General features: G+C 38.3%; 1 protein-coding gene across 9 annotated transcripts in view; it reads right to left on the bottom strand.

Moving 5' to 3' along the window:
* The window catches only part of LOC140158552 (signal-transducing adaptor protein 1-like), an 81102-nt gene extending 58845 nt beyond the window's left edge, over positions 1-22257 (bottom strand). For 2 of the 9 annotated variants that reach the window (XM_072181678.1, XM_072181679.1), the window contains exons 1-2: positions 21970-22257; positions 6979-7068 (exon numbers count right to left, since the gene is read on the bottom strand). In XM_072181678.1, the coding sequence (XP_072037779.1) occupies positions 6979-7068; positions 21970-22071 (192 nt within the window). In that variant the 5' untranslated portion in view covers positions 22072-22257. The remainder of the gene's footprint in view (positions 1-6978; positions 7069-21969) is intronic. The other 7 variants (XM_072181682.1, XM_072181684.1, XM_072181685.1 and 4 more) reach the window with 5 other exon arrangements.
* Positions 22258-23472: the final 1215 nt, after the last annotated feature.

Genomic DNA, 23472 nt, shown 5'->3' with positions numbered 1-23472 from the left:
CTGACCCTGAAAGGATCCGCCACCAGGGAAACCCCATGGAACGGCAGTACCCGTCCCGCCCCCCCCCCCCCTGTTGCCACAGAGACTGTGGTAACCAGGACGAGTACTGCGGTACCTGCGTGGTTGTAGCGTAGGTGCCCGGTAGGGCTCGGCTGCGTACCACTGTACCCATGCCTCACAGCGTTCCCCGCTAGAGGACCAAGCCGTGTGTCTGGGTACCCCGCCATCCTGGCTGTCCCTTGGCTAAAAGGAGCCCGCCTAGTCTCACGGGTAGCTGAGCGTGTATACCCTCGATCAGTCACCTCGCTACCTGAATAGGCAGTATCAATCAATGGAGCCATGCTCCGCTGAATAGATAGTGATCGATCATAAGAGGGTAATTGACCCATTGACTGTAATGGATCACCCACGCTCTGCTGGCTCTCGAGGACATAAGTGGGTTGTTGATCAGCCAGGCTGTTCAAACTACCTACCCTAACCTCTTGAGCCTCGCCTAAGGTCGCTGTGTGTGGCGGACCACTCACGGCAGCTATGGGCGCGTGCATAGTGGCTACCACTGAAGTCAAGCCGTAGCTCGCCTCGGTAGCTGCCACTGTTTGCACTTGGGTCGCTGTCCCGTGAGAGACTGCGAGCCCAACCCGGTATAGCCGCTAGCCAGTCCCGGAGGACAGCCGGCAGCCATTCCAAGGCCCAGGGAATCACTCGGCGGTCCCACCATGGAACGCTGCCGTGTGACAACCCCAGTTGGTTCTGCTAAGACTACACCTGAAGCGTTAGCCCGGTATCGTCTCTGCTAAACCCATGCGTTTTCATTCGACCCTTGCGGGAACGAAAGGCGTGCTGCGTGCAGTGGCTCATCCCAGCCAAGCCCGGGGTTTCGCTGGCACGCCGCGTGCTACAGACCGGCCGAGGCAAGTCCGCTGCACGCTGTATGCTAGATTCAACCCAGGCAAGCCCGGGTACCCTTGGCATACTGTCCGTCGCCGGCTACTTCGCGGGTGCTAGACCCGCTGCTCGCCAGCAATAGACGGGTGTCCACCTGCAAGAAGCTCGCTAGAGATCTCACTGGTAGACTGGTACTCGCCTGTTAGGGCAAGTACCGCCCTGCTGCCTGCTACTAGCTTAGACGTAAAGTCAGTGCTTTCGCTGGCTGCTAGGCCTTCGGGCTCGCTAGCCGTCCCCGGAGGGTCCGCCTGCTTGCCCGGGACCGGAGCCCCAGAGGTTACCTTAGCGTGGCCCTTGCCGCCTCGCTAGTACCTACCATATCAATCTTACCTGTAGGCTTCTGTTTCTTAGTCTTCGTCTTCTGTCTGTGTCAAGACCTAAACGAGCGCTACTTTCTAAATCCTCAAGTGGATGTCCGATAAGCCTATGCAAAAGGAAGCACACTTATTTGATTTAGAGCAATCCCTGTGGGAGTAGCAGAGTGGATGCGGGTCCCACTCTGGCACAAGGAAGGGCATGATTGACAAGGCCTAGACATTGTAGTAATCGGGAGCGTACAGCACTACCCCCGAACACAAGCTCAAGCCCAATAAACAGACCCACACGCACAGTGGCTGACGCTGATGTAGTGGTATGATATAAAAATATATATACAAAGGGATGAAAAACTGAAAACCTTTTGGGGAAGATTTGTCAGGCTGGTCCCTTCGGAAACCCACCGAACTCTTAGCAGTAACTCGTCATCAGACGCGTACTGAAAGATATAACGATAGAGCACACCATAAACATAGCGATAATCACTCACCATACATGTATACACAGTACTGTACAAACATCTATTGTAACTTACTAGTCTGTTATAGTTGTTTTACGTGAGAACAAAAATAAAATGGCGCCCTAAGGCGGCCATTTTGAAAACGTGTGTCCCGTATATTAACGGAAACACACATACAAGCTAAGTTTTTGGATCGTTTTTGTCACTTTTCTAGCGAAAAATGTCGTCAAAACTATCTCCTAGCGACTATACTGGTTGGTTTTTACCTCAGTGTAACAAACAAACTGTATATCTAAATCCTTTGGTTCAGTAATGATACTTAAGCGTTGGTAAAGAAAAATCCACACGTCTATCTCATCTAGAAACCAAGGAGGATAAGGGTGATTATCGTGTGTGGACGTCACCGAATGGGTGAGTCCACTCGGGGATCGGGGGTTTTGTTATTTATTCATTTATGTGGGACAAAATGACTATTGGTTTTTTCCGCATCTCGGGATCGATGCAAGAAGTATCTTAATCAACATCGGAAACGGTAAGATCGACCGGTGTACTGAGTCTTACTGTGTTTGCACTTTTTGCTCATGCGAGTGCAAGGAGAAAACTACTTATTATGAATTGAATATCAAAAATATGATTCCACCTTAGTTATAAAAACACAAAACAAATAGTGTAGGCCACAGATAGTAAATGTATGCATAATATCAACAAACATAACCACAATATTCCTCGATTACTTCCTCTTCCGCTATCTATGAAATGATATTAAATTCTCAACATTATTATCTTCCTCACCAGTTTCATAGTACAATGGTCAAGTTGTACAGCGCAATCACTAAGATGTGATAATAATAATACTGACATGTAACAGTGTAGCATCACCACCTATACTTTGATCAGCTCATAATCAGCGGGCCTTATAACATCACGGATTAATATCAAAATATTTTATTTTGAGAATTTTCTGGTGGCATCTCGCAAGAAGCATCACAAATTATTAATTAAGTCCTATACTTTGTCTACTTTCTTTAACACAAAAACCAGACATGTAAACTATATTAGCATCATCACCTACTCCTATTCCAGAAAAATACACTACTATTTGAAAAGGAATTTTTTGGTGGGCCACCCAGGGGGTGTCCGAGGGGAGTTCGTTGGTAGGCACGATACGCGCGTACCGTGTTTAGGGTGTCAAAAACATGAAAAATCAGAAAAAAGGGTAGCAAAATTGCAATGGCTAATACGCAAAAATGAAATTTAGGGTATGAAATTTGATACAAGGAATAAAATCCCTGATTAGAGTGTGAAAACAGGCGCATGTTTCCTGTTTAGGGTATCATTTTAGCCAAGGGTTAAATCCTTGTTTAGGGTGCTTTTCAAAAGTTGCTTATCGCGGATGGTGTACAGGCCACAATGGGAGTGACCCCCCGGGTTTCCCCTTCAGAGAGATGCAAGATATAGGTCACAAACACCCATTTTCCCTCTATTTTATCACAATTTTTTAACTTCACCTAGGATTATTGGGGGGCTGAAAGGTATTCCACCCCACACCAAAATTATTGAGGGCTGAGCCCCCCCCCCCCTGTTCCTAAGCCTATGATCTGGAATAGGGAGTATTCACTTAATTCTTGAATTCATTTAAGACATGGGAGGTACATTTTTATCATATGGTGGACAGTTTTCTACCTTAATACATGGAGACCCATCAAGAATGATAGGTCATCATATTTCCATAAAATGTTTTCCCTATTGCTGAAGACCACTAATCATGTACATGTCTGCTACATAAACATGGCTACAAGTTGTCAAAACATCAAGTTCAAATACTTCTCAAACTGATAAATGTATTACTAAAACCTATTTGACCTAACAGACACTTCAATTTACTACAGATTTATGGGTCACTTTATAAAAGTTTAACAACATTTACTATTCACTTTGACATACTGCACCATCATATTATGATATCATATTATTTGGATCCCCAAATTTATGAAATGTTTACTGTGCCCAAAGAGAAAACATTCCAAAATTCTGTTGGGATAGATAAAATGCAATACCTTGAAATTATGTCATCTGATCATGATCTCAATGCTCAAATATGCAAGCAATGACTGCCAAGTCACAAAATTTTCGCAAACAAACATTTTCACATAAGCGTACAAAAAAGCTATGACTTTCCTCTTTCTATAAAAACGTATGTCTTTTCTGGAAAAAATAAATGTATGTCCTCATTTGCATTCCGAAACAGCTTACAACATACTGATACATTGCAGGTCCAGGTCTATGTTGCAATGCAGTGGTGAACACAGGTGGCCTTTCCAAATGGGGATGGTTGGTACCTAGGGCTAAAATAGGCTGATTTTGCAGATTGATGGGTAACATCCCTCTCACGTTCCCTTCATATTCATATACCATTGGCTTCATAGGAAGATTTTCAAAATGTGGGGGGCTGACCAAACCAACCGACCAAAATTCTGGGTTCATAACACTGCCATGTATCACAAATCTCACTTTAATGTTTTGATCTGATTCAATATTGGGCATAGGCCTGTATCTATGCAATGAGAAGAGCAAGGGGGCATTGGATGTTCATGGATGCCTTTGATATCACATAGCATGATGCATGTTTTGTTCAAATTTGTACCCCTTTGCAAAGTTTTAGAAACCTACCTACATGTATACTTGCAAAATATAATTATCAGTAGCGTGTCCAGGGGGGGAGCTTTGGGTGCTGAAGCCCCCCGCACTTTGTTAAAAATCATGTAAAATCAGCCGTTTTTTGGCGATTTTAGCCATAAACCCCCATAAATCTGAAAAAGGGCTGAGCCCCCATGAGGAAAAGATCCTGGACACGCCGGTGATTATGCTACCAGAGAAAATAGTAAATAAACAAATTTGACAAAGTGCTTTAATAAAATAGAATTCAAAACCAAAGTGGATTGATACCTAGATCACAAAAATAAACCCATTAAAAATATGTAATTCCACAACTAAACAAGACATTGAACTTGTTAATGATGTTGACAGGTGAAAGTTATAGCCACCACCAAGCAACCCAATGTCAACAGCCAAGGTGGCCTACCTGGCTGGCTAGACACACTTGAAATCATAATTCATCAAATTTGTCCACAGTGAATTATAGGCATGTCCATACTGAGGCAGACACTCAGAGGGAACTCAAGAGGATCAGAACCATGAAGGTTTAGTCCAGTGGCGTGCGCAGCACATTGAAAGTGGCGGGCCAGGTTGTTCAGTCCCCCCGAATGGAGTCTGATTAGGAGTGTAATGGAGTCTGATTAGGAGTGCTGGCGTAGCCCGCACCTAGAGCGGCTTGCCGCGAAGCCCTCACGGGTGCTTAGCGTTTTAAAAGGCCAAGGAATCCTATTTTGAGGGGGCAAATTTTGATGTTTTTGCACCGTCCCCCGAATGACCAACAAAAGTGGGGGGCATGTGCCCGGCCCCCATTGCGCACGCCACTGGTTTAGTCAGGGGGTTTAGCTCATGTTGGATTGGATGCACTTCTACATGCCAAGCCACCAAGGGAAATTTGGAGGTTGAGCCTAAGATATAGGGGCAAGCACATTTACTATATTGTTTGTAATAATGCTAAAATGGGGTGTGTATAAGTGAATTTTCAGTTTAAAAAGCTTCAAAAATCAAATTCAAGATGGCGGCACCCACAGAACCACATGGAACATGGTATTTTTACAGCATATACAACAAAATTGCATCCGTATATTCAAACAAGAATCTGATGAAATTAGTTAAATTCTACCATAATTAGGTAATGAACTGGATGGAAGTTTGAGTCATAATAGGTTTTGTCCATGCAATTTAGCGATTGTCACACACATTCATATGACTGATGCAAGTTTTACGCTTACTCACATGATATTGCATGGAAATATTTGCATTTTTGTGGAGGGGGCATTTATTAGAGGGGAACATTTAATACAAACAATACACATGTTAGCCACTTCAGTCAGTATTTTAGGGCTTTTAGCTGGAAAAACCTCTGTGTGGACACAATTCAGAGTAATTTTGAATTCCAATACATAGGGACAAACCACATTTCGAGGATCTGTGGTCAAACCCTTGAAAGATTCATGCCCATCTGAGCACATGTTATTATGGATGTCAAAACCCCAAAATGATCTGAAGTCTTCATGAAATGGAATTGACAGGTCAAAACAAACTAGGATTGGAATGAAAATTATGCTGCAGTTTCAATCCTACCATAATAATCTTGTTGCATTTTATCATAAATGGTGGGGAAATATGTGGCCTGATCAAGCTAAATGAGAACAATGTCTTTAAGTTTAAACTTATTTTTGAGGTTTTTATAAATACCCAATGTTTTCAATTATGAAAACTTGATGGGTCTTTCCAATATCTGTGGTCATATACATCATTCTGATGAATGGATTGACATCAAATTAAAGTTGATTAAAAGTTCTTGATCATGATACAGAACTCTGGAATTTGCATGCAAAATTCAAAGTGGTTGTGGTGAAATTGCAGGATGACCAAAAAGTTTGCCTTTTTGATTTGGTGAAACTATTGCTTTGATTTGTCAAAAACTTAACTTGAGTCTCCAATCAAAGCTACAGTGTGAGATTAAAATTATACCTTACTATATTTGTTGCATTTTAAAATCACATGAATGCAAGGCTAGCTACTTATCATTGCAGTGTTTTTATTGCAGAAAAAGTAAAATGCTCTCTTGGTATTCGGCCAAAGCAGTTCATTGCAAATTTGTCACTTGTAATCAATTGAGACACGGTGCAAACAAAAATACCATTGTTGTCCAGCCAGACCACTGTGGTATTCATCTCAAAGTAAAAAAAGGGTTTTTATACAATTATCTGTACCCGGGGATCTGTACCCAACTTCAAAATCTATCAAACATATCAGTCCAAAATTCCAGAACAAAATAGGTTCAGTCCATGCCAAAACAGACTGAGAAGAACAATGCCCATCAAAGAGAGCACTTTGTCATTTGGACCTGGACCACTTAAATTCCCAATTTTGGTCAAGGTCGCCAAACTTTGATAGCCTACCATTCGCAAACGAAATGGAATTTGAATTTTTTTCTTACGACCTCACCTAGGGATCCATCGAAAGGTACCTCTGAGCCAAAGGAGAGCAAAATCCAAGAGGGTGGGTGTACACTCCGTCTGTTTGGCATGGACTGACCATTGATGAGTAAAGCTGGGTACATATGATTTCTATTCACCCTGTGTATCTTAGATACTTACTTTCTGTGTTGATAACTCTCTGTTGCCAACTTTGTTTTGATAAAAATACATTTTGTCTCCTTCCAAGACGGCCCATCTTTTTTCCAAACTCTGAAAAAGAAAGAACATCAAGTATCAGTAATATGGGATTTTATGTATTGGATTTTGTGCTGACAAACCTTCTTAAAACTTCACAAAATACATTTCATATGCTTCATTCTGTGGTTCTTCAGTTAGGTATAATTACAAATCTGCCAATTCACGGTTGAAAATAATTATTTTACAACACCAACTGTTGGTAGATCGATCTAATTAAGAACTATCCTAGTGCCCTGAAATTCTCGGATTTTTACTACTAAGTTGTGTTTCTTTCATATCAGCCAATGCAGATGCGCTTTATTTATCTTTGAAACAGGGTTTGAAAGTGAGTAGGAAGTTTTAACTAGCAAGAAATATTCTCTAATGACCTAGTGCTGTAATCGATAAGCTTTCTGGGTATCGATATGTCGGGAGGCAAACATCCGACATGTCGATACTATTATCGATACTCACGCAGTTTGAAACACGGATTTGAGTTTAATTACCAATTTTATTATCAGTAAGTTCCAGAAACAAGTTAACAACAAGTGTATTGAAGCCTAACAGCTAAAACTACATGGATCATGCATCAAACAAACGAAAGTGGTATTGCAAATCCGCAATTTGAGATAATCTAAGCATGTGTGCCATGTCGTTTGTGTATCGATACTGACATTGAGTGTTTCGACATGTCGGAAGTCTATGTATTTTCCGACTATCGATACTTACGACAATCGATTACAGCACTATAATGACCTACTTACATATAGTACCACACTGAAGTAAACCAATAACAAGTCTATTTTAATGAGAAAACAATTCATAAAACAAACTTTCAGTTTTAATTGCTCAGTCAAATCAAAACAATTAAGCATGTTTGGAATCATACCATATTGTAAGGGGAATTCCCAGAACTAGTCTCAGAAACATGACTGAACCTTGGAATAGTCAGAAATAACAATTGCAGGTTGTACATGGCTTAGGTCCTCTATCCGGAGAGATACTATTGTAGTGGAAAGAATGAATTTTTACGAGGAAAACTATGATTTTCGGGGAAAGAAGTGTGTTTCAGAGCTTGCCGCTCCTTTGTGTTTTATGGTGCGCATTCTATTTTTCCCACAAAAAAATAAATGTTTCTAAAGCAGTGGTTGGAAGAATTGTGTTATTACGGTCACACTTTAAATTGGTGAAAACAATCATTTATGAAAGTTTGGAGCATCTCAAACTTATTTTGACTTAAGTATATGTCAAGGGGGAAAATGCAATCCACATTGAATTTAATTTTTTACTTCATCATACTCCTGGTCAAACACTTTAAAGGGGGGAGGCCTGTTGCAAAAAAATTATCGTGAACATTTTTGGGGCCCCCCTTTACAGTCCTCAAAAATTTCAGGGCCCCCCTTTTTGACATGAAAATTATGGGTCAACCCCATAGAAAAGTATATATACACTCAATTTTCCCAGGAAAATTTGTGGTCATTTTTTTCAGCCTCCCCCAGGAGGGTCAAAACTTTTCAGGGCCCCCTTTTTGCATCAGCCCCCCCTAACAAGTGTTTGTGAATGGTCCCTTAAGCACTTGCACACTTGCAAAGGAATTTTTGTCACTTAAAAATTTGAAGTCCTAAACTGTATAATTTGGAGCCAGTTGCCAGAGGTGATACCATTTGGTATCATCTGCAAGCATTTACATGTACTCTCAATATTGGTAGAACACCGTTGGCGCATTGGGCTATTCAATATCAATCCATACACCCCCAGTGCACTGTGCCCCCAGTGGAAGACATGCCTTTAATCTACAGGTGGTGTAGATTTCACATAGAGTCACCAATTTGGGTAACCCCATTTATGAAATTCATACTCCATGTGTGGAAGATTATGATGATATCTTCCATAGGTGGTGTATGGATTTCAAACAGAATATCCCATTGAAGCAATGAAGCAATGAAGCCATGCAAGAAGTAGCTGGGTCATGCGTGTGAACTGAACCATTTTATCAACGATGACTCATTTGCTACTGACTTTCCAACTTATACCCCTTGCCTGCACACTTACAAAACTTTACCAAACCCATTGGGCTATTGACTATTTCCCAATCCGGATTCATAATAAAATTCCCTTTAAAAGGAAAGCCAGCCTCAATGTAGAAGAGGTCTTGTAATTAGTTTTGGTCAATGTGAAAGGCATTTTTAGGATCACGCTTACATCTACATGACAGTCCACCAAACCATCAACGATGAGAACATGCACACTGAAACAGCAGAAAACATTAATTCCTAATCTCATGTCAACTCTTTTAATTCATTACATGTACTTCAAATTGTTCTGGTCTGTTTGTTTTGTTGTTGTTGTTGTTGTTGTCGTTGGTTTTTTTTGTCTTTTCAGCTTTTTACCCACGATATCTCAATTTCCAATTTTGTAATACCAGAACTTACGAACTCAATATCTTCGCTTAGGAATGTCCGATTTCACTGCTTTTCGATATATACACTGCGGTTTGAGTTAACTTACATGTACATTTTATTTTAAAATAACTTAATTAATTCGCAATGTATAGTTTAAGCCTTATAGATAGTGGCCAGCACATTTATAAAGGACTGGTTACTCACTACAATCTTCACTCTTAAACTGTGTTTTTCTGAATGTGCTGATCATGTTGATTGCTAGTCGGAAACTCCTCATGAAGCTATGGACATGGCATCTTACATACTCCATTCTATAACAGTCTGCCTAGTGCCTTGTGTGTTTTCTCTTCAATCATTTTGTTGAATGTAATTTTATGAATCAAATAGTTAATTTAGTTATGTGTCATTTTATTTATAATAAAGAAGTTATTAAATTAATAAAGTAAGACAATTTATTTATCTATAAGTGCATGTCAAATGGGGTACATTGTTCAATACTATATGCATAAATTATGCCCATATTATAGCTAGGCCCTAAAAACTTTATTTTGCATCGGATTTTTCCCGTTGAAAAGACAAAACTGATGTTTATGATAGCAACCATTTCATCAATAACATTTTGAGTCATTTTTATCCATAAAACGACACAGGATATGATAGATAACTACTTTCACATCAATATGGTCCATATGATCACAGATTGTTGAGAATCTGTGATATGATCCGAGGATATGATGAAGATTTTGATTCTATAGATCTGTTATCAACATGATATCACGCTGTTCAGTGGTCAAGGAGTAAGGACCCCGGTCAAGGACACTGATATGACATCATAGGTGATGTCAGATTTTCTTCTGCTGACCATATGATGCTATATATATTAACTATTATTGTTACATTTAGGCCTTTAAACTTTTAAAGTCATAATTAATTAGTTCAAACATAACTTTGGTAATACTCACTCGTTTTCGTTCGTTGAAACGGCAAAACATACTTACTTTTCCTAACAAAACAGAATTAAAATATTTAAAAACAAATTTAACCACAAAAAGTAATAAAAAAAATCATTCCAATACCACTAAAATATAATCTCTTGAGTAAACTGACCCCAAACCTGAAACAGGTACCAGCCCGAATGGGCTGGCGAAAACAATTGTCAAGAAATTAATTGATTTTTCAACATTGACCACTGCAAATTTCGGTAGCTTCTTTACTTTCCTGTCCCATAGAAACCATTGATAAAGAGAAAAATTTGACAAATGTTGAATTGGTAACTCTTGGACGCAGCTTGCAAATTTTGAATAAATAACAACAAATTCACCTGTAAATTAAGTGGGATCTATTATGTACACTGGTTTCTTGTCAATTCATTCACAGAGCAAAATCCCACCAGTACGCTACATGCACAAGTTTGGTATATGGGTGCCATAGCAATATGCCTTTGCTTTTATCATGGTCCAAATTTTACCACTAAAGACAATTTCAATTTTCAATGCATACTCTCATGCAACTGTTCAGAAACAATTGCACACCAAAAATAAGTGTAGCTCATAATGCACAGGAGGAAACATGATTTAAAACATGATTTTAGAAGCCAAAATACGCACCTTAAAAAAATTCACTAGATAATCCCAGGACCAGGAGTCGATATTCCCAAATTTGTGGGTCCAGGTCCAGACCTGCTTATTTCCAGACTTGCTTGTGCCCAACATATTTGGGTCATTCTGTGGGTGTAGGGTACTAGGGTACTACTATTCTATCCATTTTTATTTTGATATGGGGATCATGGGGCAGAGGGGATCATGATGATTTTGAAATGAGGCTGTAAATCTGCAGTCTGCTGTCCTTCTTGAACACATGCTAGTTATTTCAGGGAGTTATTTCCTAGGTACAACTTGTTACTAAATTACACAAAATCTTGGCAAGTGATATTCAAGCTATATAAACCTATCAGCCAACATTGGGGACGGGGTCAAGATGGGGGCTACCAAAATGCCTCTGGGATAGGAAGCTACCTAACCCAAGTTCTATGCAACATTAACACACCAAAAGCAGAGATCATAATAAAGAGCCAATAGGACCAGGGTTACAAGTTACTGGAGTTCATTAAAGCGCCACAACAATGACCAAAACATTTGTTACAACAATTGAACTTAACGTTTTATTTGTGAATGATCACAGAGGTGAAAGTAATCAGAGACCAGCCTTACCCTATAGCCATATACAAAGCCATTGCCAGAGCCATTGCCACAACTATTTGCCAGCTAAATATTGAAATCACTACCATGTGTTATTTTATGCAGGTTGAAAGTCGAAATTTAAGGGTGAATCACAATAGTCAATATCTTTTGGCAAAATTAAAAATCTTTTCGACACACAGCCCTTATTTTACCTGTTAAGACATTCTTCCAATCCCTCAAAAATGGCTTTTTTGGACAAAACCTTAACCAAGATTTGCACAAGTGTTGACATTTCAATATTCTTTATTTTTCCACCAAATTGTTCCCTGATTTACAAAATAATTGATACAAACCTTGTGAAAAAGGCAGCATTTCTATCTTTCATACAGGCTGCATCAAATTGATTGTTCTTGACACATTCATGAGTCATTTTCAAGAAAATATTTTAAAAGTTATATTGATTTCATTTGGAATGCAAATTATGACCAACTACTTGTTGATTTTGTTGGAATTTGCCAAATTGCATTTTAGAGATATTGCACTTTGAATGAATGAAGGTGAATGCAAATTTCACTCCCAGCTCAAAATAATTTGTTCACTGCTTGCAAGATTGATTACACAAGTGCTTCTACTGTGCAAAGCAAAATGATAATTTCTGTACTTTGCAGTCATAATTTAGTTTAATTTTTTCAAACAATATAATACTAGGGTTGTAAACATGTTTAAGATAAATACTTATAGGCCCTGTACATGTAATTATTTAATAATTGAAAAAACAAACTGCTTTCAAACATTTCCCCGCCAATTCACATTGTTGTTGTAGGGATACGCCACCAAGCCAGTTTTGTGACAAAATCATGCAAAGAATCAGACCTTCCTTTTAATAATAAAAAGTGCACAATTTCTTCACAAAGTGTGCTATTCTCATAAGTTAAAATTCTTACTAAACCTGATATTCTTAGCAATATTAATCAAACAAAATTGCCAACAGATTTCAGCAACATGATTACAAAATTTCAAAACAATTTAAAAACATTTGGAGAACAATCTGAGGGCAACAATCATTTTGATACAGCCTGTATTTCGGAGTCACAAAAACAAACCCAGCAAACTTTTTACCACCTTTTAGCCACTTGCACTTGTCCTATACTCTTGCCCTGCGAAAGTTCACTTTTTGTCCATTGTTTACATGATATGGATGAACAATCTGATTACTCATTCCTATGCCATTCTACGGTGCACAACTATTATTGTTTGGGTTCACCTTTTCATTCTTTCTTTCTTTCTTTTGATTCGCACCTGGTAAAATTAATTGAAATGACCATGGAATTACATTAATTAAAGGGCTTTGATCTCCGATCAGTCTACTGAGTTCTCTACAAGTCATTTTATGTAATTTTGAGAACAAAGTACAAAATATGGTTGAAGCATGCATCAATTTCATAATCAAGCTAATTATTTTGGATTATTCACTTTAATTTGTATCATTATTATTCATTCTTGCACAAAGATTGGTGAATAATAAATATGTTTAAATGGATGCTTGAACCACATTTTGTACTTTGTTCTCAAAATTACTTGGGCTGACGACATTCAGACAGTCATTTGGTGAAAAAACAACCACCCCTGATCATATTTATTTATTTTTTATTTATAACATTCGGCCGAAGCCAGGCTAAACCCAATAGTGCTCAGAGGCTACTAAATTCAAGGGACGCCATCCGGATATGACGGGACAGGGATATGGGAAGAGGTCCGATTTTAGATGCAGGAGGAAAACCGGAGCACCGGAGAAAAACCTGCGAGGGACGAGCATGGATCGGCAACCAAACTCACATGTGGCACCGCGGGGAATTGAACCCTGGCCACAGTGGTGAGAAGCGAGTGAGAAGACCACTACACTAACCCGCCCAGAGGTCTTGTCCATCCTGAACAATCACTAAGCATTTTTCAAGCCAAGAATCTTGTCTGGCTGAAAGTTAGTTCCTGTTTCATTGAACTTTTATCTAAAACTACGCTTAGCAATATTCCAAAAAGGTCTCATGTTACAATAACATCAAGAATAGGCCTATTGTAACAAATCAAGAACAAAGTTAAAGTCAAAGTCAAAGACAAGACAAATTATTGTATAAAATGCAGATGTATGGATACACAATCAGCAGTCTTGTTTCTTTAGTCAGGCTTTTTCAGACACTGGCAGCAATACTAGTACAGTCCACTCAATGGTTCAACATTGTGTGTCACATGGCTGACTCCTGACAATATTCTATTTTATCGGAAATTAAGCATAGGCCTATCTATTATTTTTGTTTGCACAATCTGTCCTAAATATAACAAAATGCTGGCAATGGCACCACAAAATACCAGCCTGTAGCCTTAACAACTACTACATGTATAGTAAGAAAGAGTAAGAGACTTTTTGTACTGAGATAGAAAGTTTATATCATTACATTTTGTGGGTAATGAAAATAATAAAATAGTTTTTTATAGTTATTGATAGCATAGCTTAACAGTAGGCCTATAACATCCAGATCCAATTTGTATTCAAATCAAGTCAAGTGGCCAAAACAAGTGTTAGCAAATTAGCAGATTTTGAATGATTTTACATAAAGGCCTGTGCCCCAATCAATAGTCTCATCTTAACCCCGATTTACCTTATTGTTGATGAGATTTTGCATCCTGAAATGTTCCCGATTACTTCTGAAAAATCATGAAAAAACTGTCGGTTTGTGGATTATTCCTGGATCTTTGCACTTTGGGCAAGAATATGGAGAGGTAAAAACTGATTTTGCTTGAATAAGACTCTTTTGCTTTTGATTGATCAACAGCACCAATGTATGCAGCTGCTCTCGTAATAAATATTTTTTAAATTAAAAAGTGTAATGCATATTTGCATGAATGTAAGTCCATAAATAATCCATTTCTGGACAAGTTCATGAGTGCATGTCTGCACATAATTGAAAACACTTGCCATTGCTCATTTTGAAACAATGTTCCTGTTCAATTTTTATGTGCACAATTTCAACCTTTGATTTTGTTTCATTGTTTTTAAAAAAACAAGTGCCCCTCAAAAGTAACTGACTGAAAAGCGGTAGGCCTAATTCTTTTTGATCACATCAAATTAATATTTACCATCCATGTACTGTAAGTGCTGGAGTTACAATCCTGTTGACTAGTGTATTACGTACCACACCATAGCTGAACCATGGGGCTTCGGCAGTATATAGTGCCACTGTCACCGGGGGTGGGATTTCGAGATATACACCCAAAATAGGAATTTTGACCAGAGTCGTATGAGGAGTATGAGCGTTATACCTTCTTGGCTTTTAAGATATGAAAAGCAGTGTTTACTCAGAGCCGGTCCCGCACTCCGTGCATCCGCGGTATTCATGCTTGTCGGTGAACTTTAAAACACCCCTTTTGCACCTCATTTCGCGAAGTTTTTTGGGGAAAAAGACCCCTTTTTTTAGCGATTTCACGAATTATTTGCCCTTCAACAATACCCTATTTTCGCTAAACGCGAGCGATATCTTTAATATACCCTTTTCTGGCAGAAGCGCGTAGGCTGCTCGATGAAAATACCCTTTTGTTTAATTTCGCGAACACATGGTTTGAAAAAACACCCTTTTTTGTGTGTTTCATGAATCGCGCTTTCTTCATCTGAAAACACCCCTTATTTCGCGAAAATTTCGACAAGCATGAATACCCGCGGATGCACGGAGTGCGGGGACCGGGACTCAGAGGCTGCATGTGGCAATTTTGGCCCAGTGAAAATTAGATTTGGTACACACAAATGTGCAATGCTGTATTACAATTTGAGGAATTACTTGCCAAAATTGGGCTAATTTGAGGGCAAAATGCTTCTGGCCACAGATCTTGGCACACCCAATTTCCAGAGAGAGTAAACTCTGATGAAAAGGACCCACAATAGGCATGATCACACGGGAGCTTACCTCCGTGTTACCGTAATACGGAGGTAGTGCAAGGTCATGACTTAACACGGATACTTGTCCACACGGTCCTTCCTCGTAACTCTAAGCACTCTGTGTTAGCTGCACGGCTCGGTCTTTACTTCGTGGTAAATATAGGAATTTCCTGGACGTTTTAGGGCCGTTTGCTATACTGCAAGTACACTGTGGAAGCCATGTCTCTTAGTTTCAGGGCAATTATGTCCTACACATGTTTTTAGCTGTTATTTTCTTCTCCACTCAATTTCTTTGTCTTTCAAGACACTAATATCAGCTCTTCCGTTTCTTCTTTTGACCAGTTTAATGTTTTGTTTGGTTAGGTTTTTGTTTGTTTGTTTTTTCGTTTTTGTGGTGCTTCTTTCATTATGTTCATTCTCGGTGAGAAACGGAGATAAATTATTGTGAATTTATGCTAAAGAAATTTAAAATACTGCGAAATTGTAAGTGTTGTATCCATAAGGTCAAGCTTTACCCCAGAATCTTGTTCATACGGGCACTAACACGGGAACGATCGCCGTGTTAGTGGCGCTACCACAGAGATTTCTCTGTGGTAAATCTTCCGTGTTAAGCTTCGAGGTAGTTAACACGATACTTGTTCAGACGGTCGCTAACACGAAGCTACCTTAGAGGTAGCTTCGTGTTAGCTTAACACAAACTTACCCCTAAGCCCGTCTGAACACGGCTAATATGAATAATGACCCCTGGAGGGCTTATGAGAAGTGTCACCCCCGGAGGGGAATTTATTCTTTACTTTTTTCTCTTGCATATTGAGATATGAAAGGACCCAAAATAGGATTATTGACCCGTGTCTTATGAGTTGTGTCACCCCCGGTGGGGAAAATAATTTTAATGTACATTCTTTACTTCTTCCACTGGGATCCATACTTTCTTGACATTTTGAGATATGAAAAGGACCCACAAATATTGACCCATGTCTTCTGAAGAGTGTTACCCCTGGTGGGGAATTGTTTTTTTACTTTGTCTTTCATTTGACACTGCTCGTGGTCATTTTCTTAGCATTTTGAGATACTTGTAGCAGGACCAAAAATCTCTTGCAAGCAGGCCTACACATAGATATCCTTAAGATTATTACACATTTGAAAGTCCATGAAATATTTGTAATTTTGTAGTATTGTACTAGTTTTTCATTTATCAGGTGAGTGTAAAAAATAATAAATATTTTAAATCTGAATCAAAAGAGATATAAACCATTTCAGAGACAATTCAAAACAGGCAATGCATGCATATGTGCAATGTGTGTGCAGCGCATTTCCCAAACACAAAAACTTTCAATAGAATATATTTGTGTATTTCTAAATAAATGCATGTATTATGTGCAGTGGATTTCCCAAACACAAAACTTTCAATAGAATATATTTGTGTATTTTTTAAAATAGGGCATCCTATGTTGTGTCCTTGTCAAAAAATATTCAAAAGAATTCCAAGGCATTCCCTTCCCTGTCCCATGTATTTGTTGACTTGTTGTTGTGGAAGTAAATACCTACAATTCCATGCCTGAATGGTTAAAAAAACACAAAAATGCTCATTGTCACTTGACCGATTTTGGGCTGATGGAAAATTGTTTATTTACAAACTTTGTATCTTTTTAGCCAGCTTTGTATCCCAAATTTTCAAGTAGGTCTACATGTACCGTTACGTATTCAAAAAGCAAAATAAAATAACCAAACAAACAAACTAAAACCAAGCAAAGGAATAATACATTGTTCCTTGATGTCAATGTCAAACAGGACTTACATACACACTGAATATCAAACCAGATAAACTTGTAAGTATGTTATCTTACATGTATACTTAGTAAACCACTAACAAATCTTATCTTAAAGATCCGGGTAGTGGAATGACCATGCTGTTTGGTCAAGATCGACAGATCGTCTTGCACTATAAAATAAAGACGGGGAAATAATTGCTAATATGATTTTATAGTCTAATGAAAGTCATCATGGAAAACGAGTTGGTGCAATAGTTGTTCTCTCGCATTGCACCGTTGAGTCCTGGGATCAAGCCCGACTGTGCCCAAGGATTGTACATGTACATGCACTTGAGTTGCACTGCAAGTTGGTTAATCCACATTGGTTTACCCCCAAGTTTATCATGAACGACTATTCTTTGGCTCAAATTTGGCTGGGGGTCAAATTTGCACCAAACTGCACTAAATCCTTGACAAGGGGTCGTTCCAAAAACACAAACATTATGAAGGTATTTTTAAAACATTACACTGTGGATGTAGACTTTATTATGTATGCACAGTATAGCTGAGCAGCCCAAAGGGTTGCTGATTTGAGCTGATGATTTAAGCAGCCACCTACACATTGTGTAGACCCTATGTGTATATTACTGCATAGTGTATGCAAGTGTTCTTTGTTGAAAGGTTATGCATTGCTCATCTTCATGTGGTTCATGACATTGAGATTGATCTTCCAAAATTAGAACAAAAATTCAAAAATAGATAATTTTTGGATCCTCCATGGATGATAGTATGTGATTGTGTCATTTGTGATCATGACTGAATATTCTCATAAAAACTTGTTTTAAATTTAATAATCTTATATAAATTTAAGAATTTAAGAAAAGAAAAAAATTTAGGAAAGAATGAAAGATGTGCCAAAGTATGTGCCAAGATATTATCTGAACCCAAATTTCACTTCCTTCCTGGAAGCTATGTAGATCCAAAACTTTTCATTCATTCCTGGGTCATTCAAGGGTTGGTAAGTTAACCATCCACCAGGAATGGGTTGTAATGTTGGCAGAGTTTGTTTTGAGATATGGTCCACTGAACCTCTCAATATAAACAAAGGATTCCCAACTCTTTCAAGGGTTGGTATGTGACTAAGTTGACCATCCACAAGGAATGGGCTGCAGGGTTCACAGTTTGCTCTCAAATAAGCGGGTCCACTTTTTTATGCTGGACCCATTCAGATCCCATTTAGTTGAAATTTGCGGGTCCCAAATTGATTTTTGTGGGTCCAAATTGTACTTGTGTCTGAAAATTCAGAAACACCGAAATGTATTTTCAGTACTGGAGCAAGCGATAAATATTAAAGTATGCGAATTCTGCACCCAAAACTTACCAAAGTCGAGTCAAATTTTACGGGTAAAAGACGACTTGCCGCAACCGGCCGACTTTCTCATAAAGAACTACAATTACTACCTAATAACATGGACTACCATACTTAAATCATCTAAATATTTGGTTATTTTGTTTATATATTTGCTCGGTTGAAATATGCAACTACCGGTACCGCAAAAACGTGTTTTTACGATGTCACCAGGAATTGACCATGTTTTGTTGACATTATTATTTGGCACATAAAATTTGCATGAGTCAACCTCTTCCACAGTTCCCCTCGTATATCAAATATCTGTGCATGAAATAGCGATGAGGTGTGTATGACATGTTGCAGCGATTTTTGTAATTGTATGTAATTTATGAATGAAAAGTCGTTAAAAAATGATTGAGCTGGGTTATTGCACAATGACGATTTATGATGATATTTTATATTTCTTGGATGGGATTTTTTCCGGGTCCAAGCACAGCCTGCTGGACCCATTCAGGTTACATAATCTTACTTTTTCCGGGTCCAGTGAGTTCAAAAAGCATCCTGGACGCGAAAAGGAGATAAACTGTGAATCCTGATGGGCTGTAATGTTGGCAGAGCTTGTTCTGTGATATGGTCCATTGAACCTCTCAATAAACTTGAGGAGATTCCCAACTCTTTTACTGACTTGCAAACCAGCAACAGAGACATTTATCAATGTAAAGCTTATTTTTTATTTTGAGGAAAAGTCACCTGTCCGTAGCTTATATCTCAAAAGGTGAAAAAGCTGTGGACGGTACAAATGTAATTGGACCCATCTCATTCAATTTGTGGTGGACACAGTAGAACTAGCCTTGTTTACAAACCGCAACGCCTCTCGAATAGCGAGGGAAGCGAACACCGAGCAGTATTTGGATTGTAGTTTAGATTGTAGAATGTGTACATTTTTTGTACAAGATTAGGATTTTACCATTCGATTTTATATAATTTGAAATTGAAAGATAAAGTCACAGAAAACATTGATTAAAAAGTGCAGTAGTGTGGGCTACAAAAAACCCGCATTTTTATGTGCCATGTGTCCAAATATATTTAGAGAATATCAGTCTGAGCAACCTTGTACTACCTCAGCGAATGTTACAATATGGCTTTAAGATTTGATTGCAATTGCACCATACCCAGTTCGAAACTCTCACCTCCGACCGGGAGTTCGAAGAGAAGTGCTGTATGTGTATGTGTCGCTGCGGTTTTGTATGCATTCACATGATAGTCCGAGGTTATCAGACTGATATTCTCCAATATTGGGATGTCGCTATATTAGGTCTGAAACCTTAGAAGGGTTGCGAAATTGAACTTGTGTACCATAGAAAATCATCCAGACAACACAGAAAATATGCAAAATTTTTTTAATCAATCATGAAATAGTAAGTAAACTTGTTGTAGATGAGGCTTTCTTGTACATGTTATGCACTTTGGCCAAATTATATAAATTGCGGGATAAATTGTTACATATACTTCCTTCATCATATGCCGGTTACGTGAAAATAAATAGTAATCTTGATAATTTATGGAATCGAAGGCGATGCATACCAAAAACAGAAGATATCGTAGTAAATTATTAAAGTCTAGTATTTCGTGATCCTAACATCCTCTTTTTATGACATTTTTCAGTAGATTAAAAATCTTATTCCCAAAATTTCAGTTGATCCCGATTTTGTGTTTACGCGTTAGGCCCCTAACAGTCAATTTTGAGTTTCCTGTCACATAATTTCTGAAAACAAGTGAGGTAACTTTTTCATTATTCATTATTTTTCTGCCTTTCATTATATGACCAACACACATGTAAAATACATTGTTATTTGCCGCTCACTCACTTGAAGATGGATGTTTACCCCAAATGAGATTTTAAAGTATATTAAAAAGAGTCTGCAAGGTTGACAGCAAAATGCATGTTTTGATTTTGATTTTTCCACAAAAAATAAAGGGATATTCATAATTTTTTCTGCAAATATAACCAGTTTTTATCAGTATTTTTTTGGAAAATCACAATAATGAATTCAAGTGAGGGTCAGAAAATGAAGTGAGGGCGGGTGACGGGAAACTCAAAATCGACTTTCCTTGGCCTTATGCTTGATTACGTTACAGTACACTGCTCCATAGACAATGTGTTGTAATTTCGTTCTGGTATACCAAAACGAAATTGAAATTTGACAATATTTTTGCTAAACAAATTAATCTGCAAGAGATTTTTTGTACATAAACATTATGTAGCCACAGGTTTCCAGTGATCAATATAAAAATCTCAACTTTTTTTGCGAAAAGTGGGGGATGATGTTGTGGATCACGAAATGCTCTTTTCTTCCCGCCGGGTCTTATTACTGACAAACCTGCCGGGTCAAGTCTGTGTTTTTCAATGCAATGATGTTCTAGCCTTCGTGCGGAGTGGTGAAGGCTACTAGAGGAATTCAGCTATTATTATTCACAATTTCACATGCATACTAATTAGCTGTCGCAACGAATAAACATGAAAACACAGGTAAGCAATGTATGAATATATATGGATAGGTCAACAGGTTGTTAATTATTGTCAATATTAATATTTTGGGACATACAACTTCAACTTGAGAACAAGTCCTAACGTATGAAATTTGTAGTAGACCTACATTACAACTGCACCATAAAGTCTTTTTCAGATTCCCTTTTACAAATTAAGCGTACTGCTAGCCGTCCAGCGCGAATTATTTGCACAAGGTCCAATGCACACGCTTGACGTCGCTGACATACCAAAGTGGTACGCATGCTCGTCCCCAAAAACGTCGAAAAAGGGTTGATTTTTGGCCTTGCCCTTGGCTTGTGGCGGCGTCGACGTTTTTAGAAAAAAGGGTGCTTTTCAGGTAAAGTTTCGACGTTTAGGGTATATTTTTTCAACTTCAGTGGGTTTGTTTCAGAATTTACGCCATTTACATGATTTAGGGGTCCATTTTAGTTTCTTACGCTGAATTTAATACGCCATATTTTAGGGGTAAGATTTACAGAGCCTTACGCCAATATTAAAGGGGTGAAATTTTTCCACACTGATTACGCCATTTAGGGTCCATTTTTGAGGTGCTGGGACAAGCATGCATACCACTTTGGTATGCAAGTGACCCCAGGCGCGAGATCGTGATTTGTCAAATGAAATCTGAATAAGACTTTACCACAGTTAGTTTTTGTATTTAACAATGTTTAACCTTGAAAATACAATATGTCATGACATGAGAGCTACTGTTAGTAGTAGTACTGCATGAATTGAATAGGCCTACAATTGAAACCCCGGATATAAATTTATTACCTTATCTTTGGGTCCCTTCTTTTCAACAAATCCTTCATAATATCTGTATGTTCCACTCCTTGATGGAGACTCTGGAGTATCTTGCACAACGTGTGCCATCATTCCAGGCCAACGTACGACAATAATGATCCAAAAATATATGTATTATGGTGTATACGATGGTCTGCGTCTTCTCTAGACCACTACCATCACATCACGAAAACTTTGATCACAAATGACAAATCAAGTCGTGAATTTGTAGTATTTGCCAAGTGTGTGTGCTTTGCTGATCACCCAAAAAGCAAAACAACAACCACTTGTCCTCGTACCCGGAAGTAAGTATACAAGTTTTCAACTTGATGGACTAGTTCATTCTGCTAAATAGGGGCAACATTATTTGAATAAATGCAGTCAGATTCCCATAAATTCCATATTCGACCATAATATAACGTATTTTGTACATATTGATAGGCCTATATGTTTCATCAATTGCTTTTACTATAAATGGGTTTAGGACAGTGTTAAAGTGCGATTTATAATCGTCCTTTATTTCTTAATCACACTAACAGTCCCTCAAGATCTGAAATGGAATTGTCCACTTAACAAGATCAGCGGTGAAAGTGTGAGAGGGCAGTCTTCGACTTACGACTTCCTGATTCAGAGCAGGCCGGACAGAACAGGCAGCTAGCGAGAACATTTCACTTGATTCTTGTTTTCTTTCTTTAGTTCTTTTTCCAAAGTTGAACTTCTGGTTTCTACTTTTGGATTTTCTATATAGGCACTTGCCTTTGCATTGAAAGTTTTTCTTCAAGTTCTTTCTTTTCCTGTTCTCGCTTTCTTGTTTCTCTCTGTATGTTCTACTAGTAGTTCTTCCACCCTTTCTTATTAAACCTATTCAGTGATCCTGTGCAGTGTGAAAACACTTAAAATTGTTGATGAAATTGTCTAAAAAAAAAGTGTTGACATTAAGTATTTTCGATTGAAACAGTTGAAGCCCATATTCAAATAAATGTAACAAGATTCAACATTTTAAACCCGACTAATTTGGATGATTTTTATCCGGATGAGCTTTATCACTGAATAGGATAGCGACGTTTCCTTTGCACAGTGTTTTTGTGGACCAGAGCACATGAGACCAGGGGGCACTTCAATATAAAATGGATATAAAAAAATTAACTTCTCGCTAGTGCTTCAATATAACCACATAATTCCAAAATAGAACCAGTACAGTTGTAGTATACTGCTTCAGACTCTGTCTTGAGATGTACAAAAATACCCCACTCATAATATGACTCATATGCTACCCATCCCCCACAACAGTTGACAGTATATTCAAAGTAATCACACCAGCAAACAAACCAATACACACATTGTTATTTTGAAAACTTTATTTTTTATAAAGTATTGAAAAAAAAATCTTTTTTTTCTTCTTTCAGAACATAAAACTTATAAGATTAAAAACACAGACACCTGCCACTGATGACATTACATGCCAGAGTGACAATTGCAAATATGTGGCCTTCT

Source organism: Amphiura filiformis, chromosome 8 (assembly GCF_039555335.1).
Source record: "Amphiura filiformis chromosome 8, Afil_fr2py, whole genome shotgun sequence".
In the NCBI taxonomy this organism is placed as follows: domain Eukaryota; kingdom Metazoa; phylum Echinodermata; class Ophiuroidea; order Amphilepidida; family Amphiuridae; genus Amphiura; species Amphiura filiformis.
This window is presented reverse-complemented; position numbering and strand designations above follow the sequence as displayed.